The sequence below is a fragment of the Nannospalax galili genome, unplaced genomic scaffold (assembly GCF_000622305.1).
Source record: "Nannospalax galili isolate Female #2095 unplaced genomic scaffold, S.galili_v1.0 scaffold772, whole genome shotgun sequence".
Lineage (NCBI taxonomy): Eukaryota > Metazoa > Chordata > Mammalia > Rodentia > Spalacidae > Nannospalax > Nannospalax galili.
This window is the reverse complement of record NW_008332097.1, coordinates 1,316,330-1,340,333: the sequence shown is the minus strand read 5'-3', so window position 1 is coordinate 1,340,333 and position 24,004 is coordinate 1,316,330. Positions and strand designations below refer to the sequence as shown.

The window sequence follows — 24,004 nt, the reverse complement described above, 5'->3', positions numbered from 1 at the left end:
AAAAGACCTAAATAAATAAATAAATAAATAATCTCTTATATTCTAACTTTAACTGTTTTTCATATATTAAAAATAACAGTGGTTGTGCCCATAGCAAATAAAATACATGTACCAATAAGGAAGTTGAACCTCCTATCCCAGTACTAACCAGGCCTGGCCCTGCTTAGTGTCTGGGATTAGATGAGATCCAGCAATCCAGGAGAGCATGGCCATAGGGGAGTTGGGTCTCTCTGAACAGCATGGTACTTATCATCAATGATCATTTCTCTGCACTACTCCAAACTTTTATTTTTTCCATTAAAAAAATGTCATCTTTAAACTGATCTTTAGAAGCTGTTACAGATATGTTCTTTTTAAGATAGGGATCAATGTAGTTGTGTACTGCCCTTAATCTGTACGCTATATGTGTTGTCTGAATAAGTTCAACATCTTTATTTCTCCAGTGATCTAGAACAACTTCGAAAAATCAGACGACGAAGTCCCCATGATGATACTGACTCCTTTACTGTATTCTTGAGATCAGATGTGGAAGCAAAGTAAGAGCATCATTATTTCACTGTAGAGATGCATACTGAGTTTGGGGTTATAAAACACTTTAAACAAAATCTTTAAAATGACACATCCCTAAAACAGTGCTTCCTTATTTGCAATCTGTTCTCATGTGTACTTGTTAGGCAAATATATTATTTATAAGAAAATTTATTTATTTACTAATGAGTTTACTCATATTGCTTAGATTTTAATTCAGAAGTTTCTTAAGTGCTTTATATTTCTCTGAAAAGATCTTACACTTTTTGTAAGATTCTCATGAAGTTATAGTTCTTTTATGTTTAAATGTAATTATAACAAAGTAATTAAAATTGTTCATTGGTGGTAACAATGCATGTGTTTATGTATGCACAGAGCTCTGGAAGTTTGGGGAAGCCTTGAAGCTCTTGCCAGAGAGAAAAAATTACGCAGAGAAGCAGAAATAGAATACAGAGAACGTAAGTATTCTTAATTTAAAGTGGAGTTCATTGGAAAATAACATGTAGGTAAGAACTGTGCCCCATATCCTGCAGCACTTACATGCCTAATGGCCTGGCTCTGTTGGTTCTAGCAAGCACCTCTTTTCACTTTGGGCATTATTTTATTTAAAAACAGAATTAATTTGTTCATTTGGCTTTTTTTTTTCCTTGATAACTTTCTAGGATGATAAGAGGAACTAAAACCAGTTTGTAGCTTCTGTTAGACATACACCTTTAACACTTAAGACTTGATTTAAAGATTGTAGTTACTATAAAAGTGTTGGACAGATCCTGCTTTGTTCAGCCACAACCTTCATTTATTCAGCAGATATTATCAAACTTTCAACATGAGTAAGAATCTCAGGGAACTGTGTTCAGTAGTTTAAAGTTAGTAGATTTGGGGTGATGTAAAATGTGTTTTACATTTTGTGCCAAAAGTGTATATATTAGTGACTTAGAAAAGAATGTAATTTGATCTCCAATACCACAACACAAAGAATACAGAAATGCAAAGAGTAGTAAGTTTCCTTTCATTTTCTGAAATGCTATTTCGTTACTGATAATTTGGTATATATCCAGTACATTTTAAAATTTATATACACAGCATTTTTAGATATTTATTTTTTTATGTATTTGTGCATGTCTGTGTAAGTGTGTGCACACGTGGGTGCCCACAGAGGCAGAAGAAGGCAGCAGATCCCATAGAGCTGGAGTTAGACAGGCATTAGTGACCTGCCTGATGTAGGTGGTAGTGCTGGGATCTAAACTCTGGTTCATGATTGAGCAGCTAGCTCCCTTAACTGTTGAGCCATCTCTCTAGGCCCCTCTACTCACAAGTTTTAACTTAATATAAATGAGAAGACACTATGCATATGCTTGGTCATCTTGCTCTTCATTTATACCATTGTAATCCTATTTTTCCATATCTGCAAATAGAAATCTAATTAATACATTCTTTTTTTTTGAGACAGGGTGTCATGTAACCCAAGCTAACCTCAAACTTGCTATGTAGTTGAGAGGTGAACTTGAACTCCTCATCCTCCTGCTTCTACCTCCCAAATGCTGAGATTACCTGTGTGTGCTACCTTGTCTGGTGTATATGATGCTGGAAACTGAACTTTGTGCATGTTAGCAGTCACTCTACCAATTGAAATGCATCCTTGGCCATTTAACGTAGTCTTAAAGAGAATAGCTATGCTATTGTAAACCAATGGGTAAGAATATGTATGACCCAAATTTATCTTCCATTTCCTGTAGGACTGTTTAGAAACCAAAAGATACTAAGAGAATATGGTGATTTCTTGGGAAATACCAAGGTAAGGATATCTTGTAAATTGTGTGTGTGTGTGTGTGTGTGTGTGTGTTACTTGACAGACTCCTCAATACACTGTGAATTTCTAGCATGCCTGTATTCTGATTTAAGCCTTTTCTTGAGCACATTGTAGTTTACTGAATCGTCATCTATTCGTTTCTGTCTAGTTATCTTGAAAATTAAAAACAAAATTGTTTTTGCATGAATTTCTAGGATTCTTAAGCACATAAAAATAAAACCTATTTTCTTAGGCTTTAGCAAGATTTTCAGTCTCTCATCTATACCCTTAATTTCCTTCATCTTCACTCCTCTAATTCTGATTAAACATTGAGACTGCTGGCTCTCTGCTTTTGCACACAAAGCTCATCCCTTGGAAGAGAAAACTGCGCAGCCACCTTGATTGTTTTTTGTTATTTGGCTATATAGAATCAGTACATGTTCATTATTAGTAAGGCTTGATGGTCTTGTTAAACCATAGTACATGATCTTACTGTGTAAAATAGCTTTTGTAGAACCTTTTCCCCATCCCAAAACTTCAGTAACCTTATTTTTGAACCTTTCAGCTATTGACCTTGCCTCATACTAAAATGGGAAAAAAAAAAAAAAATTCAAATGGTTTCTGACTTGAAATGGTTCAGCTTAAATTTACTGACTTGATGATGGGTACAAACATGTGCATATGACCCTTTTGGTTTTCATTTTCAGTACAGTCTTCAATAAATGGTAGTCAGCACTTCACTATAAAGTAGGCTTTGTGTTAGATGATCTTGTCTAATTCTAGGCTAATCTAAGTGTTCTGAATTCATGTAAAGTAGGCTAGCCTAAACTGTGATTAAGTGGTTACGTTAATGTTTTGATTGCATTTTCATCTTACAATGTTTTAAACTTGTAATGGGTTTATAGGGGCCTAATCCTGTAAGTCAAAGACCATTTGTAATTTGGTAAAAGTACCTCATTTTTTCGTTACCAGATATACAGATTTTTATCTACACTTGTGTCTAAATACTACCCTTTCTATGAGAAAGAATTAATCTTGGGAGAAATAAAGAAAATTTTCACTCTGTATCCTACCTCCTCTGTCTCTTAAATTCAGTTCATTTCTGCTTTTATCCCACTGAAATGGCTCCTATCAAAGTCACAAAGACTTCTAAGATTAAGATGCCAAACTGTCTATGTCCAGAGTAGACTTTCCATTTAAACTTGCCTGAGAGAGGGCTTTCTATCAAGAAATAATACCAAATGCATGGTGGCTCATGGCCTCTTCATACCAGCACTCAGAAGGCAGAGAAGCAGGAGGATCACCTCATGTTCAAAAATAGCCTGACCTATATAATGAGGTCCAGACTAGCCAGGACTACATAGTGAGGCCCTGTCTTAGAAGAAACACAGACATGGGGGTGGGGGTGGGGGTGGGGTGAACGGGACGAGGGAGCCCCCAAAGGAATGAGGGAAAGAGAAGTTAATGCCATAGCTGGCTGTAGTAGTTCATACTTGTAATCCCAGCACTTGGGATGTTGAGGCAGGAGGATTACCACAAATTAGAGCCAATCAGGGCCACAAAGTAAGGCCTTTTCTCCAAACAGACAAGCAAACAAAGCTAATGCCAGGTCTGGGGCAAGGCAAGCTATGCATATTGTCTTTTCTCTTCACAGCATCTGAGACTTCACTCTTTTCACATAGTTTAGAATTAGCCAGAGTTGATGATTATAAATTAAATCTTGAGATGCTCCTCTTTCCCATTCATCTGGTTCTTCTTTGAGCTCTGTGTGACTACAGTACTGAAGGTACAGTTTGTAGGTGGTAGTCTCTTCTCATGTCTTGTGAACTAGAATTTCTCCTGAGCTGGAAAGGTGACTGTCACTGCCTTTGGTGGGTAATAGCTTGGGCTCATGACATTTGCTTCCTGAGAAGTGATTCCTAGCCCTTGTATCTGTTCTTACGGTCATCTCACCAGATGCTACTAGTGGACAGCTTCTAAAATCTGGGGACTTTGGAATATTCTAGGCTGTAGGTAAGATGTCTTTCTGTTAGTTTCTGCCCCTTTATTTGTATAATAATAGAATAAAGTCAGTATTTTATTTCTCTCTGCTATTCTGTTCCTTTTAGGAGTGCTTTCTTTCCCACTGAAGGCAGTTGCTTTTTTTAAAACATAGGACTAGGGGTGGAGAGATGGCTCATCAGTTAAGCGCACTGGCTGCTCTTACAGAGGACACGGATTTGATTCCCAGCACCCACATGGCAGCTAACAACTCCAGTTCCAGAGGATGTGACACCATTTTCTGGCATCCTCAGGCATTGCTTGCACGATGCAGTTGCATACATGCAAGCAAAACACTCATACACATAAAATTTTTAAAAAATTTAAAAACATAAAGGACTAGTCTTGCATGCTGGAATTAAGTGCCTTCTTTATATCTTTTACTTCTGACACAAACACTTTTTTTCCCCTACACTCTTTTTATCTCATGGGAACTCTCACAGAGAGGAAGTCAAAATGTCCTTGGTCTGCCAAAAGCATTCTCTCATCAGAGGAATAGTTCACCCTCTGGTAATTAATTTTTCAGTGTCCATTTAATGCATTTTCCCCTTAATATTTTCTACTTCCTTGTGCCTTCCCTTGGGATCCTTATTCTGTGAATTTCTTAGGAAAGCTTTTTGAACACTAGTTGTACCTCTCTCTGCTGGGTAAGTTTAGCTCCACAGTAATAGTATCACATTGAAATGAACGAGTGGTGTTTTGAATAATTTTTGCTGCTTTTCCTGGTAGTCCTCTCTAACGTCTGTCTTTTTAAAAAAATTTATTTTTGGTCTTTTTTGAGACAGGGTCTCCCTGTAGCCCCAGCTGGCCTGGAACTTACTATGTAGGCTAGGCTGGCCTTGAACTTGCAAAGATCCACCTGCCTCTGCCACTAAAGGTGTGCGCCACCACGCCTGGCAACATCTGTCTTTTTTACATTTATTTATCTAGTGTGCGTGTGTACATGTGCCATGGTGCTTCTGTGGAAGTCAGAGGACAGCTTGCTGTCTGTTCTTTCCTTCCACTATGTGGATTCTGGAGAATCAAACTCAGGTTGTCAGTCTGGGCAGCAAGCACCTATACCCGATCAGCCATTTCATAGGCCCTCTTTTTTTTTTTGAAACGGTCTCCCTGTAGCCCCAGCTGTCCTGGAACTCACTATGTAGACCAGCCTAGCTTTGAACTCACAGAGATCTGCCTGCCTCTCCCTCCCTAGTGCTGGGATTAAAGGCGTGTGCCACCACGCCTGGCTCATCATAATTTTTTTTTTTTTTGGTCTTTTTTGAGACAGGGCCTATTTTTTATATGTGTACCAATATACAAATGTAACCTGCTAATTGTGAAAATTTTCAAATATATACAAAAATGCATTCTGGAGATCCAGCTTCAGTAATCACCATCCTTTTGTCATCCCGATCTTTAAAAACTTGCAGTTTTCTGACTCTTGTATTGAGACTTTATGGGCAGCGTTTACAGGATCCTTCAAAGAGGTCTGTGGATCTTGGCTCCCTGTGATCTCACGTTTCCAGATTTTGATTTTCCATTAGATTTCTTTGAGCCTTGTCATTGATTTGGTTAAAACAACATGTTTCCCTCTTTACTACACCTTTCAACAGAGCAGTGTTCAGTAAATGTTTTTATAATTATTACATTCCATTCTAATTTTAAAGATCTTATATCTTTTCCCTCTGTGTCTCAACCTTCCCATAAATTCACATACCTTTCTTCTAAAGAAATCTTTACTTTCCACCTCCTCAGCATATGCTCTGCTAATGGAGTCACTACTATTTGAGGAGTATGTTTCTATTCCGCAGAGCCATGTGTTTCTGATTACCTCCTCTTGAAACTCCACAATGAGAACTGCTATTCCTTGGACCTTTGCTGGGCTATTTATGTTCTACATCTTCGTCATTCTCCCTTCTGTTTCAGGGACTATTCTGTACAACTTTTATTCTCCCCAGGCCCCAGTCTCAAAAAGACCAAAAAAAAAAAAAAAAAGAAAGAAATTATGTAGGCTCTATATCAGTAAACAGGAGATCTCAGAAATCTAGACCTATGGTCAGATTTTATAGCTTACAAATTTGGTTTCAAGTTGAAGCTTCATGGGCCAGGCTTGTTTCTGCATAGTTCTTTTTCTTGCCCCAAAGGCCATTCAGCATAAACCTAGGGGCAACTGACTTTGGACTGTATTTCAAGGCCTGACCTTTGAAGGCAGAAGCCTACTTCTTTCCTCTGTGATCCGTGTGGAATTTAGATATTTAAATTTCTTGGCTGTAGAGCTAGCTTGAAACAAAACAAAGTGCCAGAAAAATACAACAGCAAAACCACACAGATAAACAAAATTGTACTGTTTTGCTATCCTACCACTTAAAACTGGAAATCTCACTTCAGCTATTTTTGCACTATCAGTCAAAGTTGTGTTTATTACTGCATGTGTAAAGTACAAGTTCAAATTACACTTCAGCTCTTCAAGACCTGTTGTGGCCAGCAAGAGGGACAAAATTACCATCAGCTGTGGTAACTTACAAAGAACAAAGTCTCGTTTAATATCCCATAAAAACCTCAAATTTCACTCATTTTTTTTTCACCTATTGCACGAGAGTATAAACCCCATGTCATGAGGTCCAGTACTTGGGAGGTTTAGGCAGGAAGGTGGCAGGTTCAAGGGCAGCCTGAACCACATAGCAAGAACCTGTCTCAACTCTTTGCCTCCCGGATGACTTCTTATTTGGACTTACCAAATTTTGTATCCAACTTTCCAACTAAGCATGCCCAGCATTCTTACAGGTTTTCCAGTGTATCTACATCACTAAATTTAGTCAACCTCCAGAGGGCAGTAGGAGGAGGAAGGGGTTGTATACAAAGGTCAGCAACTGGGGGAGGGGAATCCCTTCTTAGGGGGATGAGAGAAGGGAGGACGTTCAAATGCTTACCACCAGTAGCAGTTTCTTTAGTGGACCTTGTTTCCTAGGAGCCCAAGACCATCTTTCTCTTGTATTTTTCTCTTCATGAATTTTTCTTCCTCAGTCTGCTTTTCAGAGGGCTCTACTTATTTATCTAATTTTCAAATATTAGAGATTATTTTTCATGGTAAGGAGGTGGTATATGCATCTATATGCACAGGGAGAAACTGGAGATTGACATCAGGTGTCTTCCTCTATTGCTCTCCTACCTTTTAAAAAAAATATTATGTGTATGAATATTTTACTTGCATGTATGTAAGTATACCGCATGTGTGCAGTGCTTATGAAGGCATCAGATCTCCTGGAACTGGAGTTACATATGGTTTCTAGCCACTTTGTACATGCTGGGAACTGAACCTGGGTCCTCTGCAAGAGCAGCCAGTACTAGTGCTCTTAACTGCTGAGCCATCTCTCCAGTTCCCCAGCTTATATTTTGACAGGGTCCTTTACTGAACCTGATCTTACTCATTAGGCTAGACTACCTAGCCAGTAAGCTCCAAGCATCTTTCTGTGTCTGCTTCCTAAGTGCACATTCCCTCCACCAGCTTTTTTACATGTTTCTAAGGATCTGAACTTGGGGCTAATGCTTACATAAGCAGATACTTTACTCACTAAGCCAACTCCTCAGCCCCCATTAGTTTCTTTATGGGCCCTTCTATACTTTAAATTCATTAGCATGACCCACTGGCATCTTCTATAAAGCATATCCCTAATGTGGCTGCCTCTTACTGTGTTCACCGCCCCCCACCTTGATAGGGGTGTTCACCGCTCCCCACCTTGAGATAGGGTCTCCCTGTAGCCACAGCTGGCCTGGAACTTGCTATGTTGACCAGACTGGCCTCAAATTCACAGAGATCTGCCTGAGTCTGCCTCCTGAGTGCTGGAATTAAAGCATTGCACCACCATGCCCACCTGTGTCCTTTATTGACGCCTTAGCCTAATCTGAGCTACTAGCATCTCTTACCTAGAATACCCTTCCAGTTCATCACTTGTGTTTTCTCATATCAGATCATAAACTAACTTTTTAAAGCATAACTCAGACTGTGCCAATTCTGTGTAAAATTGTTCAGTGGTTTCTTTCTGCCAGTAGAGTAAAATGTCAGGCTTCTTAATACAGTCTCCAAGTCCTGTGGGGCATGCCCCCTGCATTCCTATTCATACTCATTCATTCTTCCCCCTCAAGGGAAACTCTTTAAAACTCATGCTGGATCATACCTCATTCCATTACTACTTCCCAGGCATTGCACTTCCATTGACACAAAGCCCAACCCCATCAAATCACTAGCCAGCTTCCAGTGGTTCAGCCTGCTTGTTTGAATGCTTCCCCCCTCCCCTCCCCTCCCCTTCCCTCCCTTTTCTTCTTCCTGCCTCTTTCCCTCCCTCCTTCTCATTTCTCACTTCCTGCCATTTTTCTTGCTCTCTGGGCTTCAGCCACAGTGGCCCTACTTTTGTCCTTTATGTATATGAAGCCTATTTCTGATTCAGATTCTTTGAACTTGCTGCACACTCTGGCTCAAACATGCTTCTTACAGATTTTTCGTGATTGCACCTCTTTTAGTTTCTGTGTAGCCATCTCAGATCTTTTCTGGAAGTAGGGAGGACATGAATTACAAAGGGACAAAATTAACATTTGATAATTTTGAAGAATGCCCAAATGCATTTTCCTTTCCATGTACACACTTTTTAAAAAGGAAATTTTGGATAAAAAGGATTTTGCTGGGCATGGTGGCGCACGCCTTTAATCCCAGCGCTTGGGAGGCAGAGGCATGCGGATCTCTGTGAGTTCAAGGCCAGCCTGGTCTACATAGTGAGTTCCTACAGAGAGACTCTGTCTCAGAAAGACAAATAAAAAAAGGAAAAAAGGCTTTAAAGGGAAGCATAGATACTCAGAGGTTTTGATAGAAAGGAAATCTGCTATGTCAGGGTCATTTGTTATAGTGCTTCTCTGGGAAATTTTGAAGTTTTTGTTTTTAATCTTACAGCCACGCTCCAGGACAGCATCAGTATTCCTTAAGGGACCAGGAAAGGTGGTGATGGTTGCCATTTGCATGTAAGTTTTGGAAAAACAAAATTAAAATACATACACATTTAAAAAAAAATACGTTAAAATATTTTATGTATATTTGTTAAGTGTACCACGTGCATGTGGTGCTGGCGGAGGCCAGAAGAGGGCATCAGACCCCCTGGAACTGGAGTTATATGGTGTGAGCTGCCATGTGAATGCTAGGAACTTACCCAGGTTCTTTGCAAGAGTAGCAGGTGCTCTTTAAGTACTGAGCCGTCTCTCCAGTTCTAGATACATATGCATTTTAATCTGTTTGTCCCTCAGTATATTAATTTGTTACTTGGTAACTAGCTGCAGAGTTAGAAGCATATAGCTTTTAGGAGAAAGTTGAGTCTATATCATGGTAATGAAATGATGGGAGAAGTGTATGAGTCCATATAGACATTCATATTTGGGCTCTGTATATTTTTGATGTGGTTAAGATCTTAGTTTCTTCCTGAAAATATTAAAGTTTGTCAAATTTGTCTTTTAAAAAGACACAGTGAACCATATTACTTGAACAACCTACTGACAAATTATACATCCACCAGCTCAAGGAATATAATATATCTTGAGGTAATGTAAACATAATCTAATACACATGGCTGGAGTGGCCATATACCTTAGATAAAACCCCAAGACTGTGAAATCATTAGACTAATGTGATTTCTTGCTATGTGAAAAATATGTATACTTATATTTACAGAAAAATATCCCAGTCACCACTGATCAAAGAAGCTCATTTTGTACAAGTCAGAGGTTACACTTGAACATTGTCTATGAATTGCTCAGGCCAAAATGACACATCTGCAATGCAACCTCTACACTTAAGGCTCATGGAGCATAGAACAGCAGTAAAGAAGAGGACACTAATGAATCTCTCAGTTCCCATTGATGAAGGTCCTTCATGCAGTGGAGTGCCAGGAACACAAAAGTTCACAAATAGCCAAAGGGCAGAGATCAAGAGTCTGCTGAATGCTGGTCCTTGGACAGGATTCCCTTTATTAAACTTCTCCCATCCAAGGTTCAGGGACTATTGCAGAAGAGAGGGTGGAAAGATTGTAAGCCAGGGAGGAGATGTATGATCATATAGAAACAGAGTCCTACAGGCTCCTGGGAACCTGTTCGTATGGTTCTATGGCAATGGTAATTGCATACACAAGTCCCAGACAAACTCAGACAGACAATAACCCAGCATAGAACTGGGAAAATGAACAGCAGACCCCAATCCTATCTAAAGGAATATTGGCAACTGCTTGCTGCTAGATGAGGAACAGCTGATCTTCCTAAAAGACGGAACTCAAGATAGTCTGACTAGATTCAGTAGATGGACAAGCACTGGGGAATGGCTGGGGGCACTGACAACACAGTGGACAGAATAGGGATTACAGAGTATAGGGGCTCCAGTGGTGGGGGGAGGGGGTGGAGGCCATGGGAGGGTGCCATTTGGGATGTTGGTATATAGATTAATAAGGTTGTTTGGGATGTTCTGCATATACACACAAAAAAACAAAAAAATGAGTTTTTGAGGAAGAAGCATAAAAATTTGCTCCATGTTAGTTAGTAGAGGTGAAATGCATTACCATTGAAATTTACACAATTTTATATCCATGCTCAGGTGGATCTCAGAAAGTAACCGACTGTGACTAGTAATAATCAGATACATAGAGATTAGAGACATGTGTGCAAACATCTGTTAGCAGCATTAAAAACAAATGAGTCTGTAGGAAACAGCATATTTTAAATGAAATGGAGATCTTTTTTAAAGGTTAAAAACTCATTAAAACCCTCATTCAATTTTATGTCTTACAGGGTTTATACTGAGTACAATATTGTATAACTGTATTAATTCAACTGTGGACTTAAAAGTTTACAGCCAATATTGAAAGAGATGCATCTTTGGAAATTATTAGTGAATGTGTTAAAGCTGTAATGAAATGCTTCTTCTAATCATGTGGTTATTACATAAATAATTTTTAAGAAAAGTTACAATGGTCAGTGTTACCTAGGCCAACCTTAACTTAGTTACTAAAGAATATATTTGTGCTTGTATTTTTCTCCCTTTTTTTTTTTTAAATATTTTATTATTTTATGTGTATGAATGTGTTGCCTGCGTGTGTGTGACTGCACCTATGTCTTGCAATGCCATGGACGTCAGAAGAGGGCTTCGGATTCTCCTGGAACTGGAGTTAAGGATGGTTTGTAGCTGCCATGTGGGTGCTGGGAATCGAACCCGGGTCCTCTGCAAGAGCAGTCAGTGCTCTTAACCACTGAGCCATCTCTCCAGCCCGTTTTTCTCCCATTTTGGAAGAACATACTTGATGTTTTTGTAACTTACCTTTTTTTCCTTTGGCTTCTTGATTCCTGTTTTACTTTTTATCCATTTTGTTAATTAATCCATTTTACCCTATCTAAATGCATTGATTCTGTAATTCTTATAAAAAATACACATCAGAAATTATGATAGGCAGTGGAAATATATGATACGTGATCCTTGAAGGCTTGGAGGGGCTCTAGAATCAAGGGAAGCATTTACAATAAAGATAGGGAAGACGATATCTAATTAAGACAGTGGGTGAGGCAGATAGACACAGAATGGTTCAAGAAGTATTTAGAAGTATTGTCAAGACTGGTGCCCAGGCTTCTGGCTTGGATAATTGATAAATATTGCATCATTCACTTAGAGGTGCACCAGAACAGGGCAGGGCAGGAGGAGAGAAAATGATCTTTGTGTTTTAGTTCAAGGTGTCTATGGGGTGTCTATGAGGAGGTGGCCAATAGGATTCATTCTTTTTTTTTTCTATGTGTATGTATGTTTTTCCTGGATGTATATGTGTACCTATGTATGCAGTGCCCACAGAGACCAGAAGAGGGCATCAGATCCCCTGGAACTGGAGTTACAGCCAACTGTTAGCCACCATGTGGGTGCTAAGAACAGGTCCTCTGCAAGAGTAGCAAGTACTCAACCTCTGAGCTAACTCTCCAGCCCCAGGACTAGTTCTTTTTGCCAACAAAATAGGGATAATAATTCTACTCTGACTTGTTAGAGGAACATGTGCAACATATATAGACCAGTTAGCATAGCACCTGGGCTATAACATGTACTTAAGGATTATTGTTATGTGGATTGGTCAGAAGCTGAGGAGGAAATATAGGCTAGAAATTCAGGGTCATCTGGTATTAGTCTACAGGTGATAATTAAAGCTATAGAAGTAGTTAAGATGACCTGGCAAGCCAGGCATGATGGAGTCCAGCACACAGGAGACAGAGGCAGTACTATCTCTATGAGTTCTAGGCCAGCTGGGGCTACAGGAAGAACCTGTCTCAAAAAGACCCCCCCCCAAAAAAAAATTTAGCTGGAAGATGGTATATACAGTATCAGGAAGAAAAGAAAAAGCCTTCAGCACATAGCATTGCCTCTTTGAGTACTTAGTACCATAATCTATATTTTTCACATTTATACCTGAACAGTAAGTAGCAGATTCTTTTACTGTTTTTTTTTTTTTTTTTGGTCTTTTTTGAGACAGGGTCTCCCAGTAGTCCTAGCTGCCCTGGAACTCACTATGTAGACCCAGCTGGCCTTGAACTCACAGAGATCCGCCTGCCTCTGCCTCCCAAGTGCTGAGACTACAGGCGTGCGCCACCACGCTTTGCTCGATTCTTTTACTTTTAACAGGATCTAGTATAAAATCAGTTAAATAAGTTTTTGATGGAAATTTTTAATACAAACTTTTTTTTTCTTTCTCTCCAGCAATGGTTTAAACTGTTTCTTTAAATTTCTTGCCTGGATTTATACGGGTTCAGCAAGCATGTTCTCAGAAGCTATACACTCATTATCTGATACTTGTAACCAGGTACGGAGAAAATATTTCATATTATTAATAGACTTTAGTCAAAAGTTGATCTATTAAGAAACTGAATAATTTCTACAGTTAGCTTGGGGGAGGGGGAAATGACTTGTTTTGCTTTTGAGCATTTAAGAACAATGGTAATCCCAGCACTTGGGAAGCAGAGGCAGGCAGATCTCTGCGTTCAAGGCCAGCCTGCTGTACATAGTGAGTTCCAGGTTAGCTGGGGCTAAAGGGAGACCCTGTCCATAGAGACCAAAAAAAGAAAAAAAAAAACCAAAAATGCTTGTTTACGGTCTTTTGTAGAAGAGATTCTTACAGTCAATAGAAAGTTGGTTTCTAAATGTGAGTTTTTTTTTATAGAAATCGAAATTTTTTAATTCTAATATTTTTATCTTTGAGAATTTCATGCATGAATATTGTCTTTGTATTATTTCCATCCTTCCCAGTCTTCCAACAGCTCCTCCCATGTCCCACCATTCCCTCTTAATTTCTTAGCATCTTTTTTTAAAATTTATCTTTTTATATGTATGAGTGTTTTGCCAGCATGTGTGTAAGTGCACCCCACATGTGCAGTGCCTGTGGAGACCAGACAAAGGTGTGGATCCCCTAGAAGTGGAGTTATGGACTGTTGTTTACCACCGTGTGGATTATGGAAACTGAACCAGAGCAGCTATTGCTCTTAACTGCTGAGTCATCGTTCCAGCCCCCACCTCAATAGTTTCACATTAGACTGATAGCTTGAATTATTTCCCTTGAATTTGCAAGTGAATTTTTTTTTTTGTCTTTTTGAGACAGGGTCTCCCTGTAGCCCCAGCTGTCCTAGAACTCACTATGTAGACCAGGCTGGCCTTGAACTCACAGAAGTCCACCTGCTTCTGCCTCCCAAGTGCTGGGACTACAGGCATGCGCCACCATGCCCGGCGCAAGTGAATTTTTAAAATTATGTCTTAAATTTTCATTTGCCTTAATTTTGAATACTAAAACCTCAAGCCTTTTTAAAGAATACTATAAAATTTTTTACTTACATATCATGTCACATTTTAAATAGTATGATATCTTTTCAATATTTATACTCCATTTATGTTGAGATAAGTTTGAGAGAATTTTCAGTACAGGCACAGGATTATTTAAAACTGGTACTATAGCTCAGTGGTTAAGTTTTGCTTAGCATGTGGGAGGTCCTGATTTGATTCCCAGCACTGCCAAGCCAAGAAAGTATATTTAAGACAAAGTTTTAATAATAAAATAAGTAACAAGCAGAGCAATGTTAATTACAAATTAAATCTGAGAACATTCTAATTCATTGTCAAGTGGATTAAAACCCTTTGTAAAACTAAAGAATAAAGGTAAACATTTGTTATTAGTGCTAGCAATCTTTACCTTGAATTTTATTTTTTTATTTTTATTTTCTTGGTCTTTTTGAGACAGGGTCTCCCTGTAGCCCCAGCCAGCTTGGAACTCGCTATGTAGATCAGGATGGCCTTGAACTCACAGAGATCCGCCTGCCTCTGCCTCCTGAATGCTGGGATTAAAGGATGGGACTAAAGGCATGTGCCACCACACCCAGCACCTTGAATTTTATTTTATTTTACTTGTATGGTAAGTGGTGTGCGTGCATGTGTGTGTTTGCTTATGTGTGTTGGTGCTTGTGAGGAAGCCAGAGTTTCATAGCAGATGCCTTCCTCAGTCACTCTCCACCTTACATACTGAGGTATGGTCTTGTACTTGAGCACAGAGCCCACTGTTTGGGCCAGTCCAGTAGCTAGCTTACTTCAGGGATTCTGTCTGTCTCTGCCTCCCAGGGGCTGGGATTACAGAATGGCCACCATTTCCACCCAGCATTTACGAAAGTACTAGGCCTCTTACTTCCAGTTCTTATGCTTGCAAAGAACTGGCAAGTTCTTTATCCATTGAGTCATCTACCCACCCCAAGTTTAAGTGTTATACTTGGCAAATGTTTAATAACCATTGTAAGCCGGGTGTGGTGGCACATGGAGACAGAGACAGGCGTATCTCTGTGAGTTCAAGGCCAGCCTGGTCTGGTCTACATAGTGAGTTCCAGGCCAGCTGGGGCTACTGAGAGACCCTGTCTCATTTTAAAAAGACCAAAAAAAAAAAACATTGTATAGTACAGCTTGAGTCAGTCATGATATGAGGAAGAAGGAGAGGAAATGGGGAGAGATGTATAAAACCAGTATCTATTCTCTTGAAAGCTTATGAAATGCAGAAGTATTTATACACATGGACAAGAAGTCATGAGTTAAGATTAGTTTTACTGTTAGTTGTTTAGAATATTGAAGATAATCCTTAAATGTCTATTCTCTAAAATACTATGTGTTTGAGAGAATGTGGAATAATAACCATGATGAACCTTAGTAAAAAGGTCAACTTGCAGAATATTATGTATAGATCTGCTTTGACCCATTAAAGCCTAACAGACTGAATTTAGTCTTGCTGCATAAACAGTGAAAACCTAGGCAAAATACATAATGTAACTGGTTTCAAATATTGAACAATAGAAGCACATAATCATGATCTCTGAGAGGTGGGATTTGATTACTTTCATATCCCCTTTCTGCCTTTTGCTTAGAGGTACACAAGCAATAGCACTGAGTTGAGAAGATAGAAATGAAAGTTTGAGGAATCTGAAAATTAGAAGACAGAATTCCACCAAGGACAGAGCTATATAGTAAAGTCTACAGAAGTCTGCATAGGGACTGTTGTGTGCCCTTGCTGAAAATTAAATTACACATGTGCAAAGTGTAAATGTGAATCTAGGCAGAAACTACCCAGCTAGCAGCAAGCTGAATAATTCCTAGTGCTTACAAAGGGATCCACTACATTCAGTTTCTGACCAGCTGAGGTAAGAGAAACCCCTGATAACACGGGTCAACAAAAATCTTGTACTTAAGCACTACAGCTAAATTATCCTTGGTGTAAAGGCTAGTGTAGAACCCGTTTTAAGAGAATTCCCTAGAAATGTAAATGATTAAGCTTATCTATAAGTAATTTAATTACTTGCCACAATTCCATGCTTTTTACAGAAGAGAACAAAATCCAAACATTTGGTTTAGCATTCACAGTGCTTAATGTTCAATTAGGGAAATAAATATTACTAGACAAGTACAAATACAAAGAAAATTTGGCTTATAACCAAAAGATCAGTCAGCAAAACATACTCAGTGGACAGTTGATAGAAAATTATTTGGAGATTTTAGAGCTAAAAAATATCTGATGCAAAAAACTCACTATATAGCATTAACAGAAGGCTACGGCACTAGAAAACAATCAGTCCTAAACATGTAATAATAGAAGACATTCGTAATAAAACTGGAGAGAAAGCAAACTGTGGAAGAAAGTGACAGGATCCTTAGTAACCTATGGGGTCTAGTACCAAAGGAATTCTATCAACTTTTAAGAAAGGCTGCAATAGTTCAGACTTTCAGAGAGAAGGAAATGCCTTTTCAACTCTGATGCAGAGAGCAGAGCTCTGACACCAAAACTTTACAGAGTCATCACAAGAGAAAACAATACATACAGATCAGTATCCCTCAGGTTATACAGGAAAATTCTTTTTATTATTTTTATTTTTTTATTTTATGTGTATGATGGTATTGCCTGCATGTATGTGAGTGCACCCATGTCGTGCAATGCCACAGAGGTCAGAAGAGGGCTTCACATTCCCCTGGAACTGGAGTTAAGGGCAGTTCATAGCCTCCATGTGGGTGCTGGGAATTGAACCTGGGTCCTCTGCAAGAGCAATCGGTGCTCTTAACCACTGAACCATCTCTCCAGCCCCCAAAATTCTTTTAAAAAAAAACCAAATTACATCAAGCAGTATATCAAAATCATAATCACGTAAATATTGTTCCAAAAGTGTAATGGTCAAAATGAATAGGTATAGAAGACCAATATATAGAAATCATTTTCACTACCAGAAAATATATGGAGAATGGCAATTACAATTTTTCCACTTATAATGCTATCACAAAATACTAATGAAGAATAAACCTAGCAGAAGATGTACAAAACTTTTACACTGAAAACTAAACCGTCACTGAGAGAAAAAAATTTTTTTTTCTTTTTTTTGTCGTTTTGAAGCAGGGTCTCCCTGTACCCCAAGCTGTCCTGGAACTCACTATATAGACCAGGTTGGCCTTGAACTCACAGAGATCTGCCTGCCTCTGCCTCCCAAGTGCTGGGACTACAGGTATGTGCCACCACGCCGCTTGAGAGAAAAATTTAAAAGACCTAAAGAAAAACTGGGGATGTAGCTCAGTGTGAGCATGCTTGCCTAGAATATTCAAGACCTTCAGTTTGATTGCCAGGACCACAAAAGAGAAAGAAAAGAAATGGAGGAGGTTGCTATGGAGTTAATAGATCTATAGATTTATAGATTTAATGTAATCCTAATTATAATGTCAGTAGAGTTTTGGGGTTTTCTGTTATGAGCCTTGAAGTTTATTCATATGAAAAATTTAAAATTCAGGCTGGCCTGAAACTCTGGATCTTCCAAGTGCTCGAATTCCAGGCATGTGCCTCCATGCTGGCCCAGGAATCTTTTTTTTCATATCAACAAACAATAAATTCTAAAATTTATATAGAAATGCAAGTGACCTATACAACTTAAAGCAGTTTTGAAAAAGAAATTTGGAGAACTTAAAGACTTACAAAGTTTTGATAATTAGGACAATGAGGTATTGGCAAAAAATCGACAAAATCAAACCAGCTAAGACAACTCCCATTTATAATCCCAGCACTTGGGAGGCTGAGGCAGGAGAACTTCCAGTTTGAGGCCAGCTTGGGATAGAGTGAACTGCCTCTTCAAAGATAAAACTCAAACCAAAGGATTGGTAAAGAAGTGGAACAGAACAGAAGAGGCAGCAACAATAGAGTCCCATTCACTTACCAGCCGACAGAGGCACCAAAGCAGTTCTGGAAAGAATGGAAATTGTTTTAAACAAAGACTGCCAGAAATATTAGATATCCACAAGAAAAATAAATGAGCCTTGACTCAGCCTCATACAAAATTAAGGTAGGTCATAGGCCCAAATGTAAAAGGTAAAACTGAAGATTTTTTTTGGGAGGGGGAGAAAATATCTTTAGGTCTGTAGGTAGATTAGGAAGCAGAAACAGTATCATAAATGAAACGAGTTTACAAATTAAACCCTCAAAAATAACAACTCATGTTTATTAAAAGACCAGTTAGGAAAATAAGTAGAAAAAAATAAAAGTAAATAAATAGGCAAGCCAAAGACTGGAGAACAATATTCACAAAATAGGTAACTCATTTTTTTAAGTCAGAAAGATCAAAAGAATTATGTCACAAATCAAGATGAATGAATGACATAGCCAGTGGATGCATTTAGAAGTTCTGTCACTGTGACTTTAGTAGGACAGGTAAAGCTACAATAAAATATCTTTATTCACTGTCATTATTAAAACTAGAGTCCAGCAGCCAAATGTTGAAGAATTTAAATGCTAGATCTCTCACATCCACTGGTGGAGGGTAAGATGGTGCACTCTTAAAAATGTGTGTCAGTCTTCTATCAACATGTCTAGCCTGTGACCTGGTGAGTCTTCTAAGTATTTACTCAAGGGAAATGGAATGAATGTCCACAAGAGACTTGGATAAATATTGTTATAGCAATTTTCTTACACTGGCTAGAAATCTGGAATCGACCCAGTGCCCGTAAATAACAGAGTAGATAGTCAAATCATGGTATAATTGTTCAGTGGAGTATTATCTGGCAATGAAAAGGAATGAACTATTTACCTAGTTACTTGTATCTCCACTGACACACTGGAAGAAGGTGAACACTAAAGAATGCTTCTGATAGAGTTTAACTTTTGATTTTTAAGGAACTCAAAAATAGTTGTTTCTGTTGTGGGAAAAGGTTGAAGAGGAGCACTGGGAAACTTTTAGGATGATAGAAAGGTTCTGTCTTGATAGGAATATGTTACAGAGATGTATATATTTGTTAAAATTCAAAGAACTGTATATTCAAAGTCTTGTTTGTTTCAGCCAGGCCTGATTGTATAGACCTGTGAAACCAAGCTACTTGGGATGCTGCGGGAGGAGGAATCTCAAGTTCAAGGCCAATTTAGTGAAACCTTGTCTAAAAAAAATGAGTTTTTTTCTTTTTTAAAGAAAGGCCAAGAGAGCTGGAGAGATGGTTTGGTGGTTAAAAGTGTTTTCTCTGCAATCATTAGGACCAAAATTCAGATCCTATCATTGACCAACAGGGTGCTGGGGAAATGCCTGTAACCACAGCTCTGAGGGGCGCAGAAACAGGAAGAAGATTGGGGCTTGCTAGCTTTCAGCCTAGCCAAAACCCCAAGTTCAGGAAGAGTCCCCAGTGCCTCAGGAACAGGTGGAGGGAGAGGTGGAGAAGATATCTGATACTTTCTTCTAGCACAGATGTACACATGCAGACATGCATGCACATTAACACTTGGACACATATACACATGTACATAAATAAATGAATAGATAAAAATTTTTTTAAAAGGAATGGGTCTATATTAAGTGCTTGCCTAGAAGGTGTGAGGCCCTAGGTTTAATTTCCAGATATAACTCCTTTGGTAGAATGCTTGCCTAGGTTTGGTCCCTAGCTCTACATAAACCAGTTGAGGTGGTCCATGGTTGTAATTCCAGCACTTGGGAGGTGAAAGCAGGAGTATCAGAAGTTTGAGATCATCCTCAGCTATATAGCAAGTTTGAGGTTATCCTGGGATGCATGGGACTCTGTCTTGGAAAACAAAAAAATGGGGCTGGGAGAAGATGGTTCAGTAGGTAAAGTGCTTGCTATGCAACAAGCCCGAGGACCAGCACCCATGTAAAAGTCAGGTCAGGAAGCATACATCTCTGACCTCAGTTCTGGGGAGGCTGGCAATAAGCAGCTCTTGGGGGCTTGCTGACCATCCAGCCTAGTTGAATGGACGAGTTCTTGGTTCAGTGAGCAACCTGGTCTCAGCAAACTAAGTTGGAAAGCAATGGAAGAAGACACCTGATGTCCATCTCTGGCCTCCACATATGCATGTATGGACAAGTGCACCCCTACACATGTGCACACATACATTTACCACACACACACAAATTGTGCATGAATGCTCCCTCAAAAGTGTTTGCCCACCAGGTGTGTGCACCCACACTGTATTAGTAGTGTCTACAAGTCAGTCTGAATTTCTCTAACGTGAAAGCTCTGGCTTAACCCAAATATTAGTTCTCCAGTCCCTTGGAGTAACTTTTATTTATTGGCTTTGCTTGATACATAAAAGCCCTTTAAAGTGTTTATTTTTAATTAAAGAAATATATGTCTGTGGTTTAAAAAATTCACACAGTTCAAAAGGACTTATCCATGTTCATGGCTCCCTCAGGCAGTCAATAAAGTCTGAAGTTGAACTTTGAAATGATGACATCATGAGCAAATACAGAGAAACATAGTAGAAACTACAAAAATAATAATAAACAGTATACTCATTTTATTTTAGAATTTTACTTTAGAATTTTGCCCAAGGACCTCCAATTACCAAGGAAGCATCCAGGGAAAGGAACCAGGTTCCTGGGTAAAGGGCTTGGGGGAAGAATTCATGTACAAATTTCCTTACACTTAAATTTTCAGGACTGGGCATGGTGGCATACTCCTTTAATCCTAGCATTCAGGAGATAGAAGCAGGCTGATCTCTGTGAGTTCAAGGCCAGCCAGGGCTACATAGTGGGACTCTGTCTCAAAAAAATCAAATTAAGTAAATAAATAAATGGTCATATTTCATCTATATAAATATATCTGTGAAGTTCTCAAAAGTGAAAATTTTAAATAAATAAAAATACTCATGCGGAAATGTTATTACTGAGTAGATGTTTGCTATAAAGTACTAATGTAATTAACATTAATTTTTAGAAATATAATAGTCTAATGGCTTTATTTTTTGAAAGCATTAATCATCCAGATTAAGATTGTATGATGCTTACAATTTACTTAAAAAATATTTATGAAGGAATATATATGAATTATATAAGACAGAGTCATTCATAGATTTCTGACTGTTGAAGCTTAGTGATAGATGAGCTTATTGAAATAGTCTCTGAAGGCTTTTGAATTGTTGTGTTCATCCATCTGTAAATTAAGGAAATTTCCATAAAATAAAGTACAAAAAGAGGTTATGTAGACTGTGGTCATATTTTTAAGTATGAACACTCCCTTTTCAAAATCTGGCACAAAATTCGCCTGTTGTGACACATACCATTTAATCAGGAGGCAGAGGCAGGCAGATCTCTGTGACATCGAGGCTAGCCTGGTCTACATAGTGAGTTCCAGCCAGCTAGGGCTATGGGGAGACTCTATCTCCCCCACTCCCCCCAAAAAACTACACAGAAATATATAGACAATCTGAATTATACTCTAGACTCTTAAAATGTCCCCTTTCCTTACTGCTTCAACTTCCTTCACAGTGAGTATGTACTAGTTGAGTAACTAGGAAACAATTTTTTTTGTAAAGGATTAAACAACAATGTAAAATAAATAAGTTTTAGAATCTAGGTCATGTGATGTCCTGTGCCTTAAGAAGTCCTCACTGAATAGTAGGTTTTAGCTTTAAAAAAAAAAAAAAAAAGTTGCCAGGCATGGTTGTGCACACCTTTAATCCCAGCACTCGGGAGGCAGAGGCAGGCACATCTCTGTGAGTTCAAGGCCAGCCTGGTCTACATAGTGAGTTCGAGGACAGCTGGGGCTACAGGGAGACCCTGTCTCAAAAAGACCAAAAAAAAAAAAAGTTGAGGAAAAGGATTTTAACCAGATCTTACTGAGTGCATAGACATTGTGTTTCCCACGTCCTTCTGAAAACTTTGAGATCTACCACGTTAAGAATTTCAATTCATTGTACTATTTTATGCCATTCTTTTTCTTTACTTCCTGAGAGATGAAAATACCTCCAGCTTTTAAGTTAGACCTGTGCTTCTAATGATAATTTAGTTTCACAATTTCTGTAACCATTCACAATGGTAACTTTTCTGTTAAATAAAACACAGTATATCTGGGCTGGAGAGATGACTCAGTGGTTAAGAACAGTGTTCTTGCAGAAGACCTGGGTTTGAATCCCAGCACCCACACGGCAGCTAATAACCGTCTGTAACTCCAGTTTCAGGGGATCCAACAGCCTCTTCTGTCCTCCACTGGCATTGCATGACATGGGTGCACATACATGCAGGCAATACATGCATACACATAAAATAAAAATAATAAAATAAAAAGTGTATCATTTAATATTAACTCATGAATTTATTGAACACATAAATTTGCAAGATTTTTTTTTTAAAAAAAAGATACAGTCCTTTCTCTTATATGCAAATTATATGCACATAAAACAAGCAGAAAGTTGTGCCAAGGCAGTATTTAGGCATCTGAGTGATGATAGTATGATATTAAGGAATGAATGCCAGAGAACGGAAGATTTGCTACTTTGTTCATGGTCACTGTTGCAAGCAAAGCCAATATAAAGATTGGCTGACTTGTGTGTTGTTAGTCTGTGTGATAAAAGTATACAAAAACGTCTGGAAAGATATATATCACATAACTTACATCTGTCGGAAAGAACAAAAGGAAAATGAGCTATGGTGTCTTGATTTTATAGGAACTAAGAAATATAGTGAGGACTGGAGAGATGGCTCAGGAGTTAAGAACACTGGCTGTTCTTGCAGGCTCAAATCCTAGCACCCCCATGGCAGCTAACAGCTATCCTTAACTCCAGTTCCAGGGTATCCAACAGCCTCTTCTGTCCTCCCTGGGCATTGCACGACATGGGTGCACTTACCTACATGTAGGCAATACACGCATACACATAAAATAAAAATAATAAAATTTCTTTTTGTCTTTTGAGAATAAAATATTTTTTAAAAGAAATAAATATGGCACTATTCAATTTATATAATAGTTGATGGTATTTCAGACTTTTTTGCATCGCCAAATTAAGTGCTAAGAACTTTTAAAGTAGTTGTATACACATTAACGTAAACATAATGTTATTTTAATATGTAAACTTAAGAACTGGCAAGATGGTTTGGTGGGTAAAGGTGCTTGTCACAAAGCCTGGCAACCTCAGTTGGATCTCCAGGACCCATGTGATAGAAGGAGAGAGCCAACTCTTGCACGTTGTCCTCTGACCTCCACATACATGCTATGGTATGTGTGAGCCCATATAAACACACACACATATGCACGTGCACACAAATAAATGTAATACAATTTTATTATACAAGCTTAGGAGAATTTAGTTCATTGTTTTATGTAGTTTACCTCCTTTGCCTTTGAAATCCAGTAAAATAAACAAAAAACACCTTCTGATAATTCCATATTTATAGGAATGACTTTTATAAAATGGACAGAATCTGGACTAGTGACTTAATTAACCCTGGAAACCTCAATGAACCTTGTGTCTTGTGACCAGGTGTTTCCTGGGAGCCTCAGTTAGATTTTCCACCCAAAAAAGATAAAGAATGACTGTGAGTATGCTTGAGAATTAACTTATGAAAGAACTGAAAAACAGCACACCCAGTTTCATTGAACACAATGAAGACTGGGAAGGATGCCTGAGATTGGGTGAATGAGATATTCTAGAACTATGGATATGATATAAAGGCCCGGATGGTCTGTTAAGATAAGAGTGAATCCAAACTTGTACTTTCCCAGTGAAACTGGGGAAACCAGTTTGAATACAAATGCAAGTGAAGTCAGACTGCAAAGCACAGTTCCAGGAAACAAGTGGTTCCAAGAGATATCTGGGTGAATGAGTGTCCTTCAAATTCGGGTCC

The 24,004-nt window shown here is 38.6% G+C and overlaps 1 protein-coding gene across 3 annotated transcripts in view; it reads left to right on the top strand.

The window, feature by feature from the left end:
• Window positions 1-24,004, top strand: part of Slc30a9 (solute carrier family 30 member 9) — an 89,234-nt gene that overhangs the window by 38,149 nt on the left and 27,081 nt on the right. For 2 of the 3 annotated variants that reach the window (XM_029560682.1, XM_008827213.3), the window contains exons 5-9: window positions 444-536; window positions 904-986; window positions 2,265-2,323; window positions 9,282-9,349; window positions 13,095-13,197. In XM_029560682.1, the coding sequence (XP_029416542.1) occupies window positions 444-536; window positions 904-986; window positions 2,265-2,323; window positions 9,282-9,349; window positions 13,095-13,197 (406 nt within the window). The remainder of the gene's footprint in view (window positions 1-443; window positions 537-903; window positions 987-2,264; window positions 2,324-9,281; window positions 9,350-13,094; window positions 13,198-24,004) is intronic. The other variant, XM_029560683.1, reaches the window with a different exon arrangement.